Raw genomic sequence first — 19,037 nt, forward strand, 5'->3', positions numbered from 1 at the left:
TACTGTTGCTGTTAACATTCCCCTGAAAGTATGGAAAATCTGTATCTAATATATGTCTGCCTCCCTGACAGTCCCCATACGCTCACACACACACACACACACACACACACACGCACACACACACACACGCACACACTCATAATAGACTATGTCGTCCCTAAGAGTGACGGCCCCCTGTAATGCTTGTCAAGCTGAAGCTCTTAGACAGTGGATTTGCAGGCAGGCAAGTGCCCAGTCCGATAAGGGCAATGCTGCAGCCCCCCCCCGGGGACACCACCCAGGGAAGGGAATGTGATCAGAATGAAGCCTAAGGAAGCCTAAGGGAGTCAGACCAACAGGGTGGGCCAATAGGGTGGAGCTGCTCAGGAGACTTCCTGGAAAAAAGGAGTTCCTCTTAGAGGAGGTTAGAATCCTGCCCTCTGGCGGATCCATTCTCCCCATCCCCACCTGTAACACCCAGGCCTACCTGTCCTTCCAGACCCGACTTAAAAGTCACCTCTTCCATGAAGCCTCCTGTGGTTGCCAACCCCCTCACCCAAGACTGAAAGTAATTTCACCCTTTTCTGGACTCCCATAGCCCTTGTTTGCAATTCCCAAGAACGTGTCTATCTGGTTAACAAATTATATATGTTCATGTTTTTATCTAGTCATTATTATCCCAACTGAAAACGCCTTGAAAGAATAGTCTAATTTTTATTAGAACGTTGCCTAGGACATTTGTTCATTCATTAAACCAACATTTGTTAAACACCTACTATGTGACAAGCACACTGGCCTTGAAATATCAAAATAAATAAATCATGGTCCCTGTCTTACAGAGTTCAAAGACTAATGAAGGGTGGATGGACGATGGATGGATGGATGGATGGATGGATGGATGGATGGATGGATGGTTGGATGGATGGTTGGATGGATGGATGGATGGTTGGATGGATGGATGGATAGATGGTAGATTGATGGGCAGAGGGTGATGGATAAGTGAATGGCAAACGGCAATCCAAACACTTTCTGCCCAAAACCTCTCCCTAGCTTATCTAGCTTCTCCTTTAAATTTTTGAGGACCAAATCCACCACACTTCAAGTAAAAAACCCAGAGGTGCAGAACAATTTTACCTTGACCCCAAGTCAGCCAGGGAACTGTGGGCAACAATGAGCCTGAGCCCTGGGGCTCCCACCAAGAGCTTCCATGGCCACAGCCCTACACTTCCAGCCTTCTCCTCACGGGATACAAAGGTAACTATGCAGTCTCCACCTTCAACAGAGCAAAAAGATGGAGCAGATGTTAAAATGGCTTCTCCCCTCAGCCTGCTCCTTCCCTTCGTCCTGGCTGCCCACTATTACCTTGCCCTGGGGAGTAGTAAGGGGGGACACGACTCCCTCGGTTATTTCCCTAGATAGTTGTCTCACTAAACCTTGACCATCACCCAAGACATAGGAGTGGACTTGCCGTATTTTGAGGTCCTCTGGTGTTAGAATCCAAAGCCTGGGTCCCAACAGTAGGCCAAATCAAAATCCCGCAATGGGACAACACTAAAAAAAAAAAACCCTCTTTGCTCTATCCTTCAGTTTCACTAGTGACAAAGGAGAGAGACTTCAGAAATGTTGGCAAGAATTTTCTGAAACCAGGAAGGCTGGACCCAGAGCAGAAGGTCTTGGTAGAGGGAGAGGGACCTATGCAAATGAGGTCATTGCTCGGGAGCCAGGAGCCTGAGCCAAACCATCTGTTAGGCTGTAGCCAAGGCTGGAAGTCAAGAGCTTGGAGAGTGGGGGTCAGAGCAGACGAATCAAATAAACTGAGTTAATGACCTGCCAACCCACATTTGGGCCATCAGTGTGAGAAGTGATTTTAGTAGGCCTCCAGGTAAAGCCTTTCGGAGGGATGGAGAGTGCGGGGCCTTCCAAGGGGCAGGTAATGCAACCTGTGTCTCCCTCGTTCCCCTGAACTCAAAGAGCTGGCTGGGTCCAATTCGGAGGGTCTAAGAGAAGAGTGGCGCCTATTATCTCAGAAGTAGACTTTCCCCTTCAAATAATCCCCTTTGTATAGCCGGCCAGCTCCAAACCTATGGATCATGGCCGGGACCCACTCCCCCGAACTGTTCTGGTAATCGAGACCAACAAGAATGTTCTTCCTCTTTTATGTAAACCCGGAGTCTTCTTTAAAGAAATAAAACACAAACATACCCACACAGCCGCTTGCCTACAAAAACACATTTATTCTAAGATACACACCCACCTGATCGGAGTTTCTTATGTAAAGCATTGTATTCAGCCCCACTGGGGCCTGGCTACTTGGGGGGGCGGGGGTTGTCCCAAGACAATGGGGAGATTGGGGCAGGGCGAATGAAGGACCAGCCTTCCAGCCCAGGGAGCACAAACCCCTGAGAGTAACCCTTTGTCGCTCTGTCCCTACTGCCCTGAACCTGCCTCCAGGGCTGTGTGAAGGCCACACGGGCAGGGACTGGCCTTGTGCAAACTGTGTGCCCTTCTGTCTGCACAATAAGGGCCCCACGGGCACTGTGCTGGAGGGATTGGAGTCTGAACAAATTGCCTGGCAGTCCAGGGTGGGAAGCCCCAGTTGGGTGGCCAAAGGAATGAGTGTATTCTCCACCTGCCGTAGGAGGGATTCAGGCCGGACCAGAGAGGGAGCTGTGCAGAAAAATTATGCTCCTCCAGGTATCTTGGAATTGGTCCAGTACGGAAACAGGGTGTCCACAAAGCCTTGCACCGATCCTCACTCTGCCCGTCCTCACCCCATTCTTCACTTCATCAGTCCTCATCTCCAGGGCTGGCTTCAGTCCGGCAGCGTGACCTTCTACCCCTCTAGCAGACCTGCCTCCCCTCCCCCACATCCCACCACTCAGGGACAGCAGTAGAGACATAACCCCAGACGTAACCACCTGAGATGGGAAAGTGAGCCCAGCACGAAAGCTCTGTGAGAACGACGTGCTTCCACTGCACCCAGCAATCGGGACCTTGTTGATTCTTGGAACAAGTTCCTGGAAACCTTGCTGGCCCAGTGGGATTGAGTCCTCTGCATAAAGTCTCATGAAAATGGGGAGGCCTTGCTAGATGTTGAGTATAAACTCTCCATAAGCTCCTTAACCCCCATTCCATATTCAGTGGAAAGCCCCTGACTGACTCTGCTCTCCCCCTTCCCTCCAGGTTCACCGCAGGCTCAGTGCTGGGATGGCCCTGCTCCGACCGTCTATCGTCTTTATGTAACTGTTGGGTGTTCTGAGTCTGTGCCCCTGTTCTGTAGGCAGCCTTCAGGCTCCACACACCTCACTTCTCCCTCAAGTTAGGTAATGACCTTGATCTGTGCAGACAGATCCTTCAGGCCCCAGCCTACTCTACTCCCACCTGAATTCTAGAGACTTCTCCCCAGGGAACAAGGACAATGGCTCACAGTGAATGATGAAAGTGTTTTATTAAAGATTCACCCAAAGATGGATAGAGGCAAGGAGAAGGGGTGGATGGGTCACCGAGTGGTTCCTGTCCTGAGCTTGCAGGGCCAGTTGTTGTCAAGTGACACAGGAGTTTGGTCCTGATGTAGAGGGATATCTGGGATCCTGGGCTGGGAGGGGGCACACCTGACCCTGATGGCCTGGAGATGAAGGGTTCTCCTCTGCCCATGCCAGGCGAAGAGTCAGCTGACACCCCACCCATTCCAGGGAGGTCACCAGACCCAAATCGAGAAGAAGCTACCAAACTCCACGCTGAGGTGACACTGGTAAGATGAGCCCGAGAGAGGGAGGGTGGAGGTGGAGGTGAAGGAAGAACAGAGACACCAGGGCTGGGCCCAGCTGGGCTCAGGGGCGGCAGGGACCTCGTCTCCTCTATCGGTGGGATCTCTTGGTCACGGTGGTGGAGACGATCTTGCTGCCCGAGCTGCCACAAACACCACCACCCAACCCAAAGCCACTTCCGGAGCCAGAGCCAAAGCCACTGCCCAGGCCAAACCCGGAGCAGCTTCCTAACCCTCCGCCGACGCTGCCGGCACTAGCGCCACCACCGACCACGGCTGCAGGAGAAAGGCAAAGGAGATGGTTACTCCAACAGTACCGGCAATCAGGGGTCTCAGCCCAAACCAGGGTGAACGAACAGCCGCAGCCGGGGCAGAAGGGACTTACAGATGCACATGGCACTCTGGCATTCTCCAGACATTCTGTGGGGGAGAGAAAGAGTAGTGAGTCACAGTAGAACCCTGAGCCATGATTGGCTCAGTAAGCAGGTCTCAAGCACCTGTCCCATCCTTACGCAGCCAAATTAAAGGACTGAATGTGAACCTATTGTCTACACTGCCCTGGACCACAATACACCCATACATCTGGCCCAGCAGTGGTGCCAAGTGCTGGTGCTGGGGTCTCTCCCTCCCTCACACTCCTGCCCTGCCTTCCCTGGCCCACCTGCACTCCTCGCCCTCCAGCAGCTTGCGGTAGGTGGCGATCTCCACGTCCAGGGCCAGCTTCACGCTCAGGAGCTCCTGGTACTCGCGCAGCAGCCGGGCCAGCTCCTCCTTGGCCTTCTGCAGGGCGGCCTTCAGCTCTGTGCTCTTGCTGTAGGCATCTTTGAGGGCCAGCTCCCCACGCTGCTCAGCATCAGCCACAGATGCTTGCAGAGTCTGGCACTGTAGACAATGGCATCGAAGAGGCAATCATCAGCGTCCTGCTGTCAGGGCCTCTCCACCCATCCCCAGTCCTGTGCCAGCTTTACTTGGGTTAAGATGTCAGGATCCTGTCTGTCCTTCTCCGCACCTTCTCTACTCCAGCCAGGGCCCATCAATGTCCCCACCAGACTGATTAGATGAAGATGAGCCAAATCAATGAAGAAGAGCCAAGAAACCTTATTTACCAGGGTGTCATGTCAGGTTAAGTAGGGCATTGCTGGAAAGACCTGGGTATGGCTTATATAAGGAGTCACAGATCCCCGCATGCAAGCTCAGGATGCTCTGGCCGGATGCCTGATCTTCTTGTCTGCTATAGAGACACCTGTCTTAGGCCCCTGGCCTTGTACGATGGCCAGAAAATGCTGACACCCACCTGCTTCTTGACATTCTCGATCTCAGCCCGCAGCCTCTGGATCACCCTGTTGAGCTCTGAGATCTCACTCTTGGTGCTCTTCAGGTTGTCACCATGTTGGTCAACCGAGATCTGGAGCTGCTGGACCTAATATCCAGGAAAACACAGGGAATGGGGGGTCAGGGGTGTTGCGGTAGGGTCTGTTCTCACGTGAACTCAGCAAAAATAGGTACAGGTGGCAAGGATAGTACAAGATGTCACGTAATTGCACATCAGACCAGGATCAGAGATGCCTGGAAGATCAGTTCATCTCTGACTTCTCTTGGGCTTGAGCTGATGATCACCTGCTCTCAGAAATCAAAAGCAGAGCCCCAGAAACCACTCCCAACTCCTGAGAGATCCCTGACACCCACCTTAGTCTGGTACAGGGCCTCGGCCTCGGCCTTGCTCTTCTGGGCAATCTCCTCATACTGGGCACGGACCTCAGCAATGATGCTGTCCAGGTCCAGGTCCCGGTTGTTGTCCATGGACAGCACCACGGATGTGTCTGAGACGTGCGTCTGCATCTGGGACAGCTCCTGCAGGGAAAATATCTCATGTCAGACCCCCCAGAGAGTCTTCCCTCATCTCTGACACCAGAAATCCACTGTGGTCATGGAAATGGCCATGCCACAGTCTCAGATGGAAGCAGAGCTGGCTGGCGTCCCAGTGTGTAGGGAGAGGAAAGGATACTAAGTTTCTATGTAGAAATCAAGTAAGTCATGGGTGACATTTCAAGACAGAAAAGTAATGCTTCTAGTCTTCACTGCTTTCTGAGATCCATAAGCCTTCCCATGTCAGTAGGTGTTCAGGACGTTGAATAGAAGGGAATGGAAGGGATTCATTTCACCAGGGAAATGCTAGACAGCAAGAAATTCTACCCCATGCAATCTTGAGATCTAATCACCCCTTCTAAGACAACACCTGGTTTCAAAAACCTCCCGGTTGAGTCTCTCACTTCAACTCTTTCTACCTATGACCTTGCTGAGAGCACCCGCAGCAAGTAAGAGAGCTGGAGCCCTTTCAAAGAACTGGGAATTCCCGCAGCAGCCTCACAGATGGGATTCCCTTCTTCGAATGCAGGGGGTTGGAGTCCTCACCGCAGCAAAGAGGACCCTCAAGAAGTTGATCTCATCGTTCAGAGCGTCCACCTTGGCCTCCAGCTCCACCTTGTTCATGTAGGCGGCGTCCACGTCCTGCAGAGGAGAAGGGGGGAAGAGACAAGGTACAGAAGTTCCAATAGGGGCAAGAGGGTGTTAAGTGACACACAAAGGTGTTCCCAGCAGCATTTAGGAAAGGTGTCTCAGCACCAGGCAAAGTGGCAAGGGACTAATCATTTGACATACTCTGCCCTAAAGCCAACTACGGAAATGGAAGTTAATGATCCCTATGGGCTTCTTCCCCAACTTCTATTCCTTAGGGTCTGGCCCAGATACTCACTCCTTTGACCGCATAGATCTGGATAGTACCAAGTGGGGTAAAGGTGAGGCCAAGATGGACCGAACCCATGATTCAAGCCAAAGACCACTCCCAAGGGAAGGGGAGCCCTCACGGCCTCTCTGGCCCCTCCTTCATCTCTTACCTTCTTGAGGACCACGAAGTCGTTCTCTGCAGCTGCCCGCCTATTGATCTCATCTTCATACCTGGGGGTAGGGATGGGAGGGAGAAGACAGAAGCCCCACAATGAGCTGGTGTTTCCCGGATCTCTGCTGCTGGGTTTCAAACACCTAACTATTTGGAAATATCCAGGTAATTGTCTACATTTTCCCATTTTCATACAAAAATTCATTCAACCTACATTTATTAGTGACATGTGTGACATACCAGTCTAGACCCCAGTTTCTTCAGAGAAGTGGAAATCAAACTTAATAAAGACTGTTTTCAAGAGATAAGGCATGAGGAGGACAGCCAGCCACACTCGGGCTGGTTTTATTTCTGCAGAAGGGCTGTCCGTTTGGTGGATTACATTATCAGGAATGCTGCCAATACCAGTTCTCTTTCTTTGTTGTGAGAGTGAACAGAGAGAGAGGCGGTTGGGATTTTCTCAGCTCCATCCCATAGTGAGCATAATAGGAACTACTATGTATTAAATGCTCATTATATGTCCAGTATTAAGCTTTCTCAATCTCATTTAATTCCATTTAATTCTCCAAAGCTCGGGTTATTATCCCCATTTTAAAGATGAAGAAAATAAGGCTCAGAGAGGTTCAGCAAGGTACCCAAGAGCACATAACTAGTAAGTGGAGGACTGAGTATTCAAACAAGGTCCATCTGTCTCTACAAGCTGCATTCTTCTGACCACGCCACACCACTTCTCATCTCCACGGTTTTCGATCTTGATTATATAGGGCAAGCCCGACTCCCTGAGCATATCACTCATTTTCTGTTTGGGGCAACTCAAGGTTACTAGGCCTCACCCCATTACAAGGGCCCATGGAGATGCAGGGGAACAAAGTAGGGAACCTTTCTGACCCTTTTGGGATCTCTTCAGAGCTGGAATTCTAAATGACCAGACAGAAGCCCAGGAGCCTGGGGCATGGCTGGGCAGACTTTTTCAGGCAGTACCCTTCTATCCTCCACACATACTTGGTCTTAAAGTCCTCCACGCTGTCCTGTGTGGTCTTCAGCTCAGACTGCAGGCGTCCTTTGTCATTGACCAAGGTATCCAGCTGCTTCCTCAGGGCACTGATGTAGGCCTCGAAGAGAGGCTCAAGGTTTTTGCTGGATGTGGTGGCTGTCTGCTGCTGAAGGAGGCTCCACTTGGTCTCCAAGACCTTATTCTGTTGCTCTAAGAACCGCACCTGTGTTTTTAAAAAGGCACCAACCAACCGATGAGGGCCTGAAGCTTTGGCAGGAGGACTGGCCAAGTCCACCCGGGTGACCCAAAAGCCATGCAAGTAGGGCCACCATGTTGCAACTCCAGGCACCATCCACTGGGGTCAACATGGTGGCCGCGCTCCATGGCAGCAAATGGGCCACACGTGTTGAGGAGATCAGAGCACGGCCAGAGCCGCAGGGCCTGACTATGCAGCAAGTACAACTTCCTGACCCCAGGGATCCGGAGGCCCTGGGTGAGGTGCTGAGAAGAACATTGAACTTCTAGGAAATAATAAAATGAATAAGGCTAGGACATACAACCACAGGCTGGGGACTCTTGCATTCAAAGCAATCCTGACCCAAGGCAAAGGAATGATAAATTCACTGACAATTTTTTTAAGTAAATGGACCTGGTGTGTCTCTTTAGACCTGTGTACAATTGTCTAAATAGTTAAGATCAAGGCCCTAGACACATTCTGAGTCTCTGCCAGGCTCACCCTGCGAGGGGACTTCCCAGAACTCTCCCTCTCTCTATAAAGACATCTAACCAGATGAACCAGGGTAGCAGCTTAGCTTCATAGTCCCACTGTGTGCTGCAAAGCTGAAAGAAAAGCAGGTCAGGGTCACTGACCAGTCTGAACCCAAAAGGGGAGATGAGACAAGGAAGTACCAAACCCTGGGTCTCGCTTTTACAACTGTATGTCCTGGAGTCACCATAAAGCCTCTTCAAGCTGCTGATAGTTTACTCAACTAACAAGTAAAGCAAACACTTCCCCTCAGTTTACTTCCAGATGGTTCTATCTTGCCCCATTCATCTGAGAGGACTAAGACCGATGTACGGGGAACCAGGGCATCCTCGACTGAGTGGCTATACTCATCCACTCAGTCATTAGTCTCTGGGTGACTCAGCAATCTGGGCTGATCTGCTTGCTATCATCCATCATACTTGGCTGCAATTGAGCTTCAAGGACTTGAATCTCTACACCCTGCCTGGGAAAGGAAGTCGGATTACGAAAAGAAAAGGTAAGATCCCTCTTCTCTGCAAACAGATCCAGAAAGGAGCAATTTTGCCCAGGGTTGGGAGGATGAAGAAGATAACCCTCCAAGGTCCTAGTGGGACCCAGAGTCTGTCATTGGCTTCGGTCCCCTTTTCATTTGAGAAACCAGGCTGGTTTTCTTCTGCTCCAACAGCAGGAGTGCCAATAGTTAAATTATTACGTTAACTATATAATTAATTTTAGTTCATTATTAAATTCTTAACCATGTTATTTCTGAAACCAAAATCTGAGAAAAAGCTGGGATGCCTGGATTCAGAAAAGTTAAGCGATTTGCCCAACATCACACAGCATGGCTAGGAAGACTCCGAACACTGCATCGGTCTGAGCAGCCTATCTTCCCACCAGCCATGCACAGAAGAGGAAGACACAAAAGAGGAAGGATTCCCCTTGAACAGATGGAACATGGAAGCCCAGAGCAGCTCAGTGGTTTCCGATGCTGCAACAGGCTCAGGTCTGAGATCCCAGGACTCAGGAGCCCTGGTTTCTACCGCCTTATCTGGCCAAGGGGACGGCTCACCTTGTCGATGAACGAGGCGAACTTGTTGTTGAGGGTCTTGATCTGCTCGCGCTCCTCCGTCCGCACCTTCTGGATCTCGGGGTCAATCTCCACATGGAGTGGGGTCAGCAGGCTCTGGTTGATGGTGACCTCCTGAATCCCGCCAGCAGGGCAGGCGGGGAAGCCAGGACCACCCCGTCCGCTGAAGGAACCCCCAAATCCACTACCAAAGTTGCCAGCCCCGAAACCAGCACCAAAGCTGCCAGCGCCGAAACCAGCACCAAAGCTGCCAGCGCCGAAACCTCCAGCCGCCCCAAAGCCGGCACTTTGTCGGGACCCAGCCATGCTGATGGCAATGCTCTTTCTCCCCCCAAGGTTGTAGAGGCTTCTGCTGCCGAAGCCTCCAGAGGAGCAGCGGCCCGCGCCCCCAGACATGGAGACTGAGCTGAACGCAGCTCTCTTGCCCCCACCGACGATGGCGGAGCCACAGCTAAAGCCCCGGGACCCGCCTCGGACACACTGCTGTTTGGCGATCATGGCTGGAGAGAGGAGAGCGAGCGTGGAGTCGTCAGAGAAACGCAAGGGGCCAGGCCTGTGAATGCTGCAGCCCTAGCCTGGGTCTCTTATATGTGCTGGAGCCGCAGGGCTTGGTTGCAGGGGCAGAAAGGGAAAAATCTGAAACATCCTTGGGCTGGGCCTTTGGCACAGGCCCATCCTTCTCGTACCTGCTGAGTATGTCACTAAACACACCTCCAGATGTCATTCGGAGGGCACAGATTACAGGCACCCAACACACTCCCCTCCAGGAGAACTCGAACCGGTGCCCCAGGGCCTCCTGAATCACAGGCCCCTGCCCAGGCCCAGCCCTTCGGGCCCGCCACTCACTGCACTCTAGACAGCCTCCCTGCGGCCCCCCGGCTCCCCATGAGATGGCCCGTCACCCATTCTCTCACTCCACAGAGTTTGCAAACTGAGGGCCTGGATTCAGGGGCACAGCTGCTCTTACCTGTTCTGCAAACCTGGAGCAGGTCACCATCTGGGGCTCGGTGGCTTTCCCCAGAAATTGGAAATAAAACAAATATTTACCTTCACCTCCTCTCAAGATGCAGCGAGATGATGATCGTTGTAAACTGTCACAAGCTGCACCTGTATTTGTGACCGTCAGTATTATTCCCCCACCTGCACTCAGCCCCGCACGCACCTACAGAAGAAGAAATCCATATTCCAGCGCCTTCCAAACCTAGATCAAGATTCACCTAACTTGACACAGTTGTTGAGGACCTACTACGTGCCCGCTGCGGAGCTGGGAACTGAGGCGAGGTAACTGCCTCGGGCCCTCAAGATGCCCGTTCCTTCTCCGGCCTCTGTTTGGGGCTGTGTTTGCAGGCTTCCAGATCAGCGTCTCCAAGCTGGCTCCCTATTGGGTGTGCCCCCCTGGTCCGTTTGTGGCCCAGTTGTTTGCTCAGCCCCAGCGGGACAGAGCGTGTTCTGTTTCCCATAAGGGTCCCCGCATTCAGGGCAGGAGTTTTTCACTCTTCAGTGCTGAGGACCCTTTGGCAGATGAGTGAAACCCAGGAGCCCCTTCTCAGAACAATGTTTTTAACTGCAAAATCCTGGTGTTAAGCCCTGACTTCAATTCTTCCCCACTGAGTGACAAGGATCTGTGTTCAAATCGCACCTGTTGCCACTAACTAGCTGAACCCATTCAACCCATCCTCCCCCCCCCAGTGCCTGGCACATAGTAGGTCACTGGACATCCGTTCTTCTCCTGCCCAGACTTTACCATTGCCACTTAGGATGAGAAATTAGACAGACCTGCAGCCCTCCCCCTCTCCTAAAGCCCTGATGAGATTGCCATTCCAAATCCAAGGAATAGCAGCGATCAGAGCCAGGGTCATCCCCACAGGCCGAGCTGACCCTGACCGACTGAAAGCCGGCCACGGCAGAAAGGACCGGCTCCCTCCCTGCAAAGACAAAGGGCAGGGCCTATGGGGTTCAAAGAGGGAGGTCGGTGGATCCAGTTCTCGGAGACGGGGCTGCCAGGAAGGCTGGACCGGCTGGGAGCTCTCTCCGTTCCCCACCCCCACCCTCACCCTCTCTCCCTGCCCTCCTCTCACCTCTACCTCTGGTCTACACCCCATCCTCGGCACCCCTGACCTCAGCCTTTGCTCAGCTCCACCCAGCCCAGCCCAGGAGACCTCTAAACAGATGGAGGGTGGGTGGAGAAGCCATGGCAGCGAGGCCAGGAGACCCCCAGGCTCCACTGAAGGTCCACGGAAGAAAACCCAATGGGTAGTCCCTCCACCTGCACTAAGTGAGCGCCCAGAGCCAGGACCACCCCCTACAAGGGAGACGGTGGAACCTGCACTCTCTTTTTCAGCGAGTGTTTATTGAGCGCCGGCTTTGTGCCAGGCCTGTGCCGAGTGCTTTATACACATGGCACCGTTCCACCCTCCTAAAAGCTCTCCGAGGGGTCAAAGAGCTGCACGCAGTCGAGCCAGGACTTGAACTCAATCAGTCCGGTCCCAAAGTCTCTGCACCCCCAGACTCTCACTGTCTCATCCTGCCTGATACGAAGTCAGTTGTCTAATTTCTACAGCAGCCAGTCCAGAATCAGGCACCTGAACAAACCTGACTGAACTGGCCGTTCAGGTCAAGGGGGCTCTGAGGGCACTGGTGTCCCGGGGTCTGCTGACTTGTACCCTGACGCCAGGCGTGGGCACGGCTGGGGAGAAAGGTGGAGCTACGCCAGGTCTCTGGGGCTGCAGCTATGGGAGCAGAGGAGACATGGCCCCACACCCCCCTGGGAAGCTGAGGTCTGATTTGCAGCCGTCCCGCCCCAAGAGGAGATGGGAAGGCCACCAGGATCGCAGCCTGAGTGAGGGCCCGGAGCTCAAACCCTCTGCACCTCCCACTCGCCGCTCCGTTCTCTTGCCCCTGGAGGATGGATGAGGACTTTCGTGGGCTAGGAGGGGGGTTTGCCTCTGCAGAGGTGAACCCCCAAAGTGGCTCCCGAAGTGTCCATTGCATCTTGCAGTCTGTGACACTCCAATGCTAGGAGGAAATGAGGTGGTGCATGGGGGGGGCGTCGCCTGGGGGGCTCAGGTCATGATCCCAGGGTCCTGGGATTGATCCCCTGCTGAGCAGGGAGCCTGCTTCTCCCTCTCCCGCTCCCCCTGCTTGTGCTGTCTCTCTGTCAAATAAATAAAATAAAATTTAAAAAAAGGAGAAGAAAGAAAGTGGGGGTGGAAGGGATTGGGAGGGGATAATATATCATATACAATCAATCTCGTTTTGTGCGTACTTTTCAATTGAGGTACTTCTCATGAAGCTAACGCTAAATCAAGGCACATACCAACCTGAGATTTAAAAAAATAAGACAAGGGAAAGGCCGTGGTGCTTTTCTGATAGAAGGGACTCTCGTTGAGAGCGACTATTACGTGCTAGACACTGGATGCTTTTCTTAGAACAGCTCCATTCCTCACAACAACCCTGCGAAAGAGGTGCTGCTATGCTCACTTTAGAGTTTAGAGTTGCAGGCATTGAGGCTCAGAGAGGCTATGTAACTTGCCTGAGCTCACACAGCTAAGACGTGATGGCGGTGGGAAGCCAGAGCTCTCTGTCTCACTGCAAAGCTTGCGACCTTAACCTCTACACCACAGTGCTTTCCATCAGTGACTGCCCCCGTGACACCTGCAGGGGAAAAAACAAAAAACAACCCAGCAACTTCCACAGCCCCATAGCTTAGGATCCACCAGAGAGAGCAGCAACACAGCCTTGACCAGCACGCTCCCTGCTCTGCGGAGTGGTCTCTGCTCCTTCTGTCCTTGATTTTGTCACATGATTGGTTGCTCTGTGTAGGCGCCCCTGTCCTTGCAAGTATTCAATAAGGTAGGACAACGTCCCCAGGGGCCGATTCTGTGTCCTTCCATTAACCAAATCCAAATTAACTTAATTACAAATCCTACAATAAACCCACACCAAACAGGAAGAAAGTTCTAGACGAGAGTCATATTCTGTGGCTTTATTAAATCAGAATTGTCAGAAGTTCACAAAACCCCCAAATTGTATGTAGCCGGAGAAACTGAGGGTAGACATAGGTTCAGTCTGCGAGAGCGGATTTGCCCTCGAGTGAGAAAGGCAGCGATGGGAAAGGGAGAAAGCCAGCTGCCCGCCTGGGCTGGAGTCCGGATGCTGGACGAGGCGTCTCTAGCGGACGGCAACGGCTAAACGCTGGTCCCCATCCCACCCGCACAGCTTCCACTGCTGTCCTCCGTGACCCTTCCTCCTCTGGCCGCTGTTCCTGATCTTATCAAAGAGGACGAGCAGCTGACAGGGGTGTGGAGCAGGGGCGGGAGGGGTGTTTGCTCTGGGCTTTCTGGGCGAGGGAGGCAAGCCCTCGCATTCAGCCTGGGGATTACAGGGATCCCGAAGTCTTTCACTCAGCCCCACAGCTGGTGTGTGCTGTGAGAAAGAGCCCCCGCCCTCCCTGGCCCGTGGTCGGGTGCCCTTGCCCCATTCAGTCACTGTCACCGGGCCTCGGCCGCTGCACGAGGCCTGAGTCACTCTTCGGGGAGCCAGAGCCAACTTGGGGATCAGAGACACTGCAGAAATGGACCAGTCAGCATTTTAGGAAGGGGCCGGGGAGAACAGGGAGAGGTGGGCCTCCTACATTCCCGGAGGGTGGGGGGGGCGCTCTGTGCACAGGGCCTGCCCTTTCCCACCCTGGGCCTGAGCAAGCCAGGTAACCGACACATTTTGACAGCAAAACTGTTCTTGTCATCAAAGACATGCGGAGCCCCTTTTGCAAAACAGACAAAAGTAGGCGGCTCCAACTGGTGCCCAGNGACAAAAGTAGACGGCTCCAACTGGTGCCCAGCGGGGCTGGGGGGCGGGGTAGGGAGGCGGCGGAGGGGGGCTGTGAGCTTGCCTACATCCCCGAGCAGCCCCTGGGATCCTCGGGCTCCAGGAACTCGGTGTGGGAACCCCTCTGTCTAGCCCTTTCCCAGCCTTCAGTGAGGTTTCTAAGTAACATGCTGTTTAGCGGGCCTTTCTGACAAGCGATATAATCTTTGAGTTTCATTGCGTGATAATCCAAATGTCTCCACTTCGCTTTCAGCTCCAAATAGAATTTCAATGAAACCGTTTGCTTGTTTTACTCTACCATGAGCAAGCTCCCCCTGGCTCTCAGCCCATTTTCTCACCTATAAAATGAAAAGTTTGGACTAGATCGCATCCAAAATCCCTTCCAGCTCCAGCACCCCCCAGCTTCTCTGTTTCTTTTGCTATAAGAGCAGCATAACCCAGTTGGTAAGAACTTGGGCTCTGGAATCAGATTGCTTAGGGTCCACACCGGCTCTGCTGCTTACTGGCTATGTGACCTTAGACAAGTAACTTAGCCACTCTGTGTCTCAGTGTTCTCGTCTGCAAGATGTACTTCTATCAGAGGCTGTTGTGAAGAGTGAATCAGAGGGTTGACAGCCGTGCCAGCCCATAGCCAGCACTCCGTGAACGTTAGCTATTATTCCTAGAAGGTGTTGGACATGGGGGGTGGTCTACACTCTATCCCCTAGAAGAGAAGCATCCCTCTGAAAGTGTGACTGTCTCCCAAGCTAGAGACCACTCAGGTTGGTAAGGTGGGGCGGATTTTGCTAAGTGCTAAGACTTTGTGTTCCTAAGCTGTGGTTTAGGGTTTGGCTCAAAAATGCTGGCCTTCCCGTAACCCTGGAGGAAGTTTTCACCGGGCATGTCTGGGCTCTTCCAAGGAGGACTGGGTGACTAGGCTCAGAATGCAGGGGATATCAAGAAGAGGTCATTCCAACAGGAGATGTCAGGTTGCCCAGGAAGGGGTGTCTTGACTCAGGCACACTGATTTGGTAACAGGGTTTGGGGGTATGGAGGGCAGAGACCAGTTGGGTGTGGAATGAAGAGTAGAGTCCAGGCTCAGAGTAGGGAGCTGTGGAGATGAAGAGGAAAAGGGGCAACTCATGATAGGGGAAGGACCACTAACCAGCTATATGGCTGCTGGTATAAGAGTCAACTTCTGTGAGCAGTAATTGCCTCACCTGTAAAATGGGCTATCACGTGCCCCCACCTGCTGAATTCTGGGACTGCTTGGAGGTCACAGGCAAAGAAATAGATTTGTGAACCACAAAGTCCCATTAAAATGTGGATTTTTTTCCCCAGTCTTTGTGAAGATATAATTGCCCCCCCACCCTGCAGAATTTTAAGGTGTCCAGCAGAGTGACTTGGCATATGCGTCTATTGCCAAATAAGAGTAATTAACGTCTATCACCTACATAGTTACAAAAAAAACCACTTCTTCCTTCTGCTGAGAACTTTCAGGATCTACCCTCTTAGTGACTTTCCATGGAGCATTGTTAAGTACAGTCATTACGTCGTACGCTACGTACCCAGAATACATTTCTTACAACTGAAGTTTGCACCTTCTGACCACCTTCATTCAATTCCCCCTTCCCCCCAGCCCTCGTTTCTGGTAACCACACGTCGGATCTTTTTAGGAGGTGTTCTTTCTTTTGTTCTATTTTTTTAGGTTCCACAAATAAGCCAGAGCATACAGTATTTGTCTTTCTGTCTGACTTATCTCACTTAGCATATGTCCCCAAGGTCCATCCTTGTTGTCTCAAATGTCAGGATCGCTTTCTTTTTTATGGCTGAATAGTATCCTGTTGGGTTACAGACCACATGTCCTTTATCCACTCATCCACGATGGACACTTAGGTTGTTTCCATGTGGTGGCCATTGTAAACGATGCTGTCATGAACATGGGGGGACAGAGATCTCTCCAGCATCGTGATGTTGTTTCCTTCAGATATATTCCCAGAGGGGGAATTCTAGATCATATGGTAGTTCTATTTTCAACTTGTTGAGGCCCCTGCACGCTGTTTTCCGCAGTAGCTCCACCAATTTACAGCCGCCCCGGCCGTGCACGGGGTTCCCTTAATCTCCACAGCCACCCTGGCATTGCTCTCTCTGGTCTTTTTGATGAGGGCCATCCGAACAGGCATGAGGCGGGATGTCCTCGTGGTGTTGACTTGCATTTCCCTGCTGATGCGTGACATTGAACACTTTTTCATGTACCTGAATATCTTCTTTGGGAAAATGTCTATTCAAGTCCTCTGCCCGTTTTTTCATGAGATTATTTGGATTTCTTGCTTTTGAGTTGTGTAAGTCATTTATATATTTGGGATTTGAACCCCTTATCAGATATATGATTTGCAAATATTTTTTTCCCAATCCCTGGATGGCCTTTCTGTTTTGTGGATTATATCTTTTGCTGTGTGGAAGCTTTTTAGTGCAATATAGTCCCACTTATTTTTTATTTTGTTGTTTATGCTTTGGGGGTCATACCCAAACGAAGAACATTGCCAAGACCCCGTCGAGAAACTTTTTCCCTGTTTTCTTCTAGGAGTTTTATGGTTTCAGACATTTAAGTCTTTAGTCCATTAAAGAGTTCATTTTTGTGAGCAGTATAAGTTAGCTTTATTCGCTGACATTTGAATATCCAATTTTCCCAGCACCATTTGTCGAAGAGACTGTCTTTTCTCTTGGCTCCTGGGTCAAATATTAGTTGACTACATGAACAGATTATTTCTGGACTCTTGATTCTGTTCTATTGGTCTCTGTGTCTGTTTTATGCTGATACCATACTGTTTTGATTAGTACAGCTATAAATACAGTTTGAAATCAGGAAGTGTGATTCCTCCCGTTTTGTTCTTTCTCAGGGTTGCTTTGACTCTTCTTTTCTGGTTCCATAGAAACTTTCCTATTGTTTTTCCCAGTTCTGTTAAAAAAAAAAAAAAAAGGCTCCTGGAATCTTGATAGGGATTGCATTGGATCTACAGATGGCCTTGGGTAGTATGGCCAGTTTAACAGTATTAATTCTTCCAGTTCGTGCACACAGATATCTGTCCATTGTTTGTATCTTCTTCGATTGCTTTCATCAATGTTTTACAGTGTCCAGTGTACAGATCTTTCTCTTCCTTGGTTAAATGTATTCCTAAATACTTTGTTGGTTTTGATGGTATTATAAATGAGATCATTTTCATTATTTCCCTTTCAGATAATTCATTGTTAGTGTATAGGAACACTACTGATTTTTGTATGTTGGTTTTGTATCCTTTAATTTTACTGAATTCATTGATTAGATCTAATGGTTATTTGGTAGTGTTTAAGATTTTCTATATATAAAGTCATATCATCTGCAAAGAGAGACAATCTAACCTCTTCCTTTTCCCATTCTGATGGCTTCAATTTTTTTTTCTTGCCTGATTTCTCAGGTGAGGATTTCCAGTACTTTGTTAAATAGGAGCCATAAGAGCGGGCACGCTTGTCTTGATCCTGATCTTAGAGGAAAAGTTTTTAACCTTTCACCACTGAGTATGATGTTAGCTGTGGGTTACTTATACATGGCCTTGCTTGTTGATAGTTTTTATCATGAACGGGTGTTGAGTTTTTTCAGAAGCTTTTTCTGCATTTATTGAGATGATCATATGATTTTTATCTTTCATTATATTAATGTGATATATCACGTTTATTGATTTGCGTAGGTTGAACCAATCTTGTATGCCAGGGATGAATCCCACTTGATCATGGTGTATGGTCTTTTTAATATGCTGCAGAATTCAGCTTGCTAGGATTTTCTTTTGTTTTTGTTTTTTATTTATTTTTTTATTAGTTTCAGAGGTAGAATTTAGTGATTCATCAGTTGCATATTACACCCAGTGGTCGTTACATCAAGTGCCCTCCTTAATGCCCATCACCCAATTATCCCTTCCTCCCACCCACCTCCCTTCCAGCAACCCTCAGTTTGCTTCCCAGAGGTCATCATCTCTTATGGTTTGCCTCCCTCTCAATTTTCATCTTATTTTATTTTTCCTTCCTTTCCCCTATGTTCATCTGTTTTGTTTCTTGAATTCCACATATGAGTGAAATCATATGGTATTTGTTTTTCTCTGACTTATTTCATTTAGCGTAATACCCTCTAGTTCCATCCACGTCATTGCAAATGGCAAGATTTCATTCTTTTTGATGGCTGAGTAATATTCCATTGTGTGTGTACACCACACCTTCTTTATCTCTTCATCTGTTGATGGACATCTGGGCTTTTTCCATATTTTGACTATTGTGAACATTGCTGCTATAAACATTGGAGGGCATGTGATCCTTCAAATCACTATGTTTGTATCCTTTGGATAAATACCTAGTTCTGCAATTGCTGGGTAGTAAGGTAGTTCTATTTTTAAATTTTTTTTTAAAGATTTTATTTATTTATTCGGCAGAGATAGAGACAGCCAGCAAGAGAGGGAACACAAGCAGGGGGAGTGGGAGAGGAAGAAGCAGGCTCACAGCAGAGGAGCCTGATGTGGGGCTCGATCCCATAACGCCGGGATCACGCCCTGAGCCGAAGGCAGACGCTTAACCGCTGTGCCACCCAGGCACCCCTATTAATTTTAGCCATTCTGACCGGTGTGAGGTGGTATCTCATTGTGGTTTTGATTGGTATTTCCCTGAGACCGAGTGATGTTGAGCACTTTTTCACGTGTCTGTTGGCCATTTGTATGTCTTGTTTGGAGAAATGTCTGTTCA

General features: G+C 50.3%; 1 protein-coding gene across 1 annotated transcript; it reads right to left on the bottom strand.

Moving 5' to 3' along the window:
* Nucleotides 1-3,411: 3,411 nt before the first annotated feature.
* KRT4 (keratin 4) lies at nt 3,412-10,037 on the bottom strand. Its single transcript, XM_011229904.3, has 9 exons — nt 9,450-10,037; nt 7,644-7,858; nt 6,640-6,700; nt 6,158-6,253; nt 5,432-5,596; nt 5,040-5,165; nt 4,407-4,627; nt 4,131-4,165; nt 3,412-4,021 (listed from the first exon to the last, which is right to left on the bottom strand). Exons 1-9 carry the CDS (start codon nt 9,963-9,965, stop codon nt 3,837-3,839), a joined length of 1,620 nt encoding a protein of 539 aa, XP_011228206.2. The 5' UTR covers nt 9,966-10,037; the 3' UTR covers nt 3,412-3,836.
* Between the last annotated feature and the right edge of the window lie 9,000 nt (nt 10,038-19,037).

This window comes from Ailuropoda melanoleuca, chromosome 16 (genome assembly GCF_002007445.2).
Source record: "Ailuropoda melanoleuca isolate Jingjing chromosome 16, ASM200744v2, whole genome shotgun sequence".
Lineage (NCBI taxonomy): Eukaryota > Metazoa > Chordata > Mammalia > Carnivora > Ursidae > Ailuropoda > Ailuropoda melanoleuca.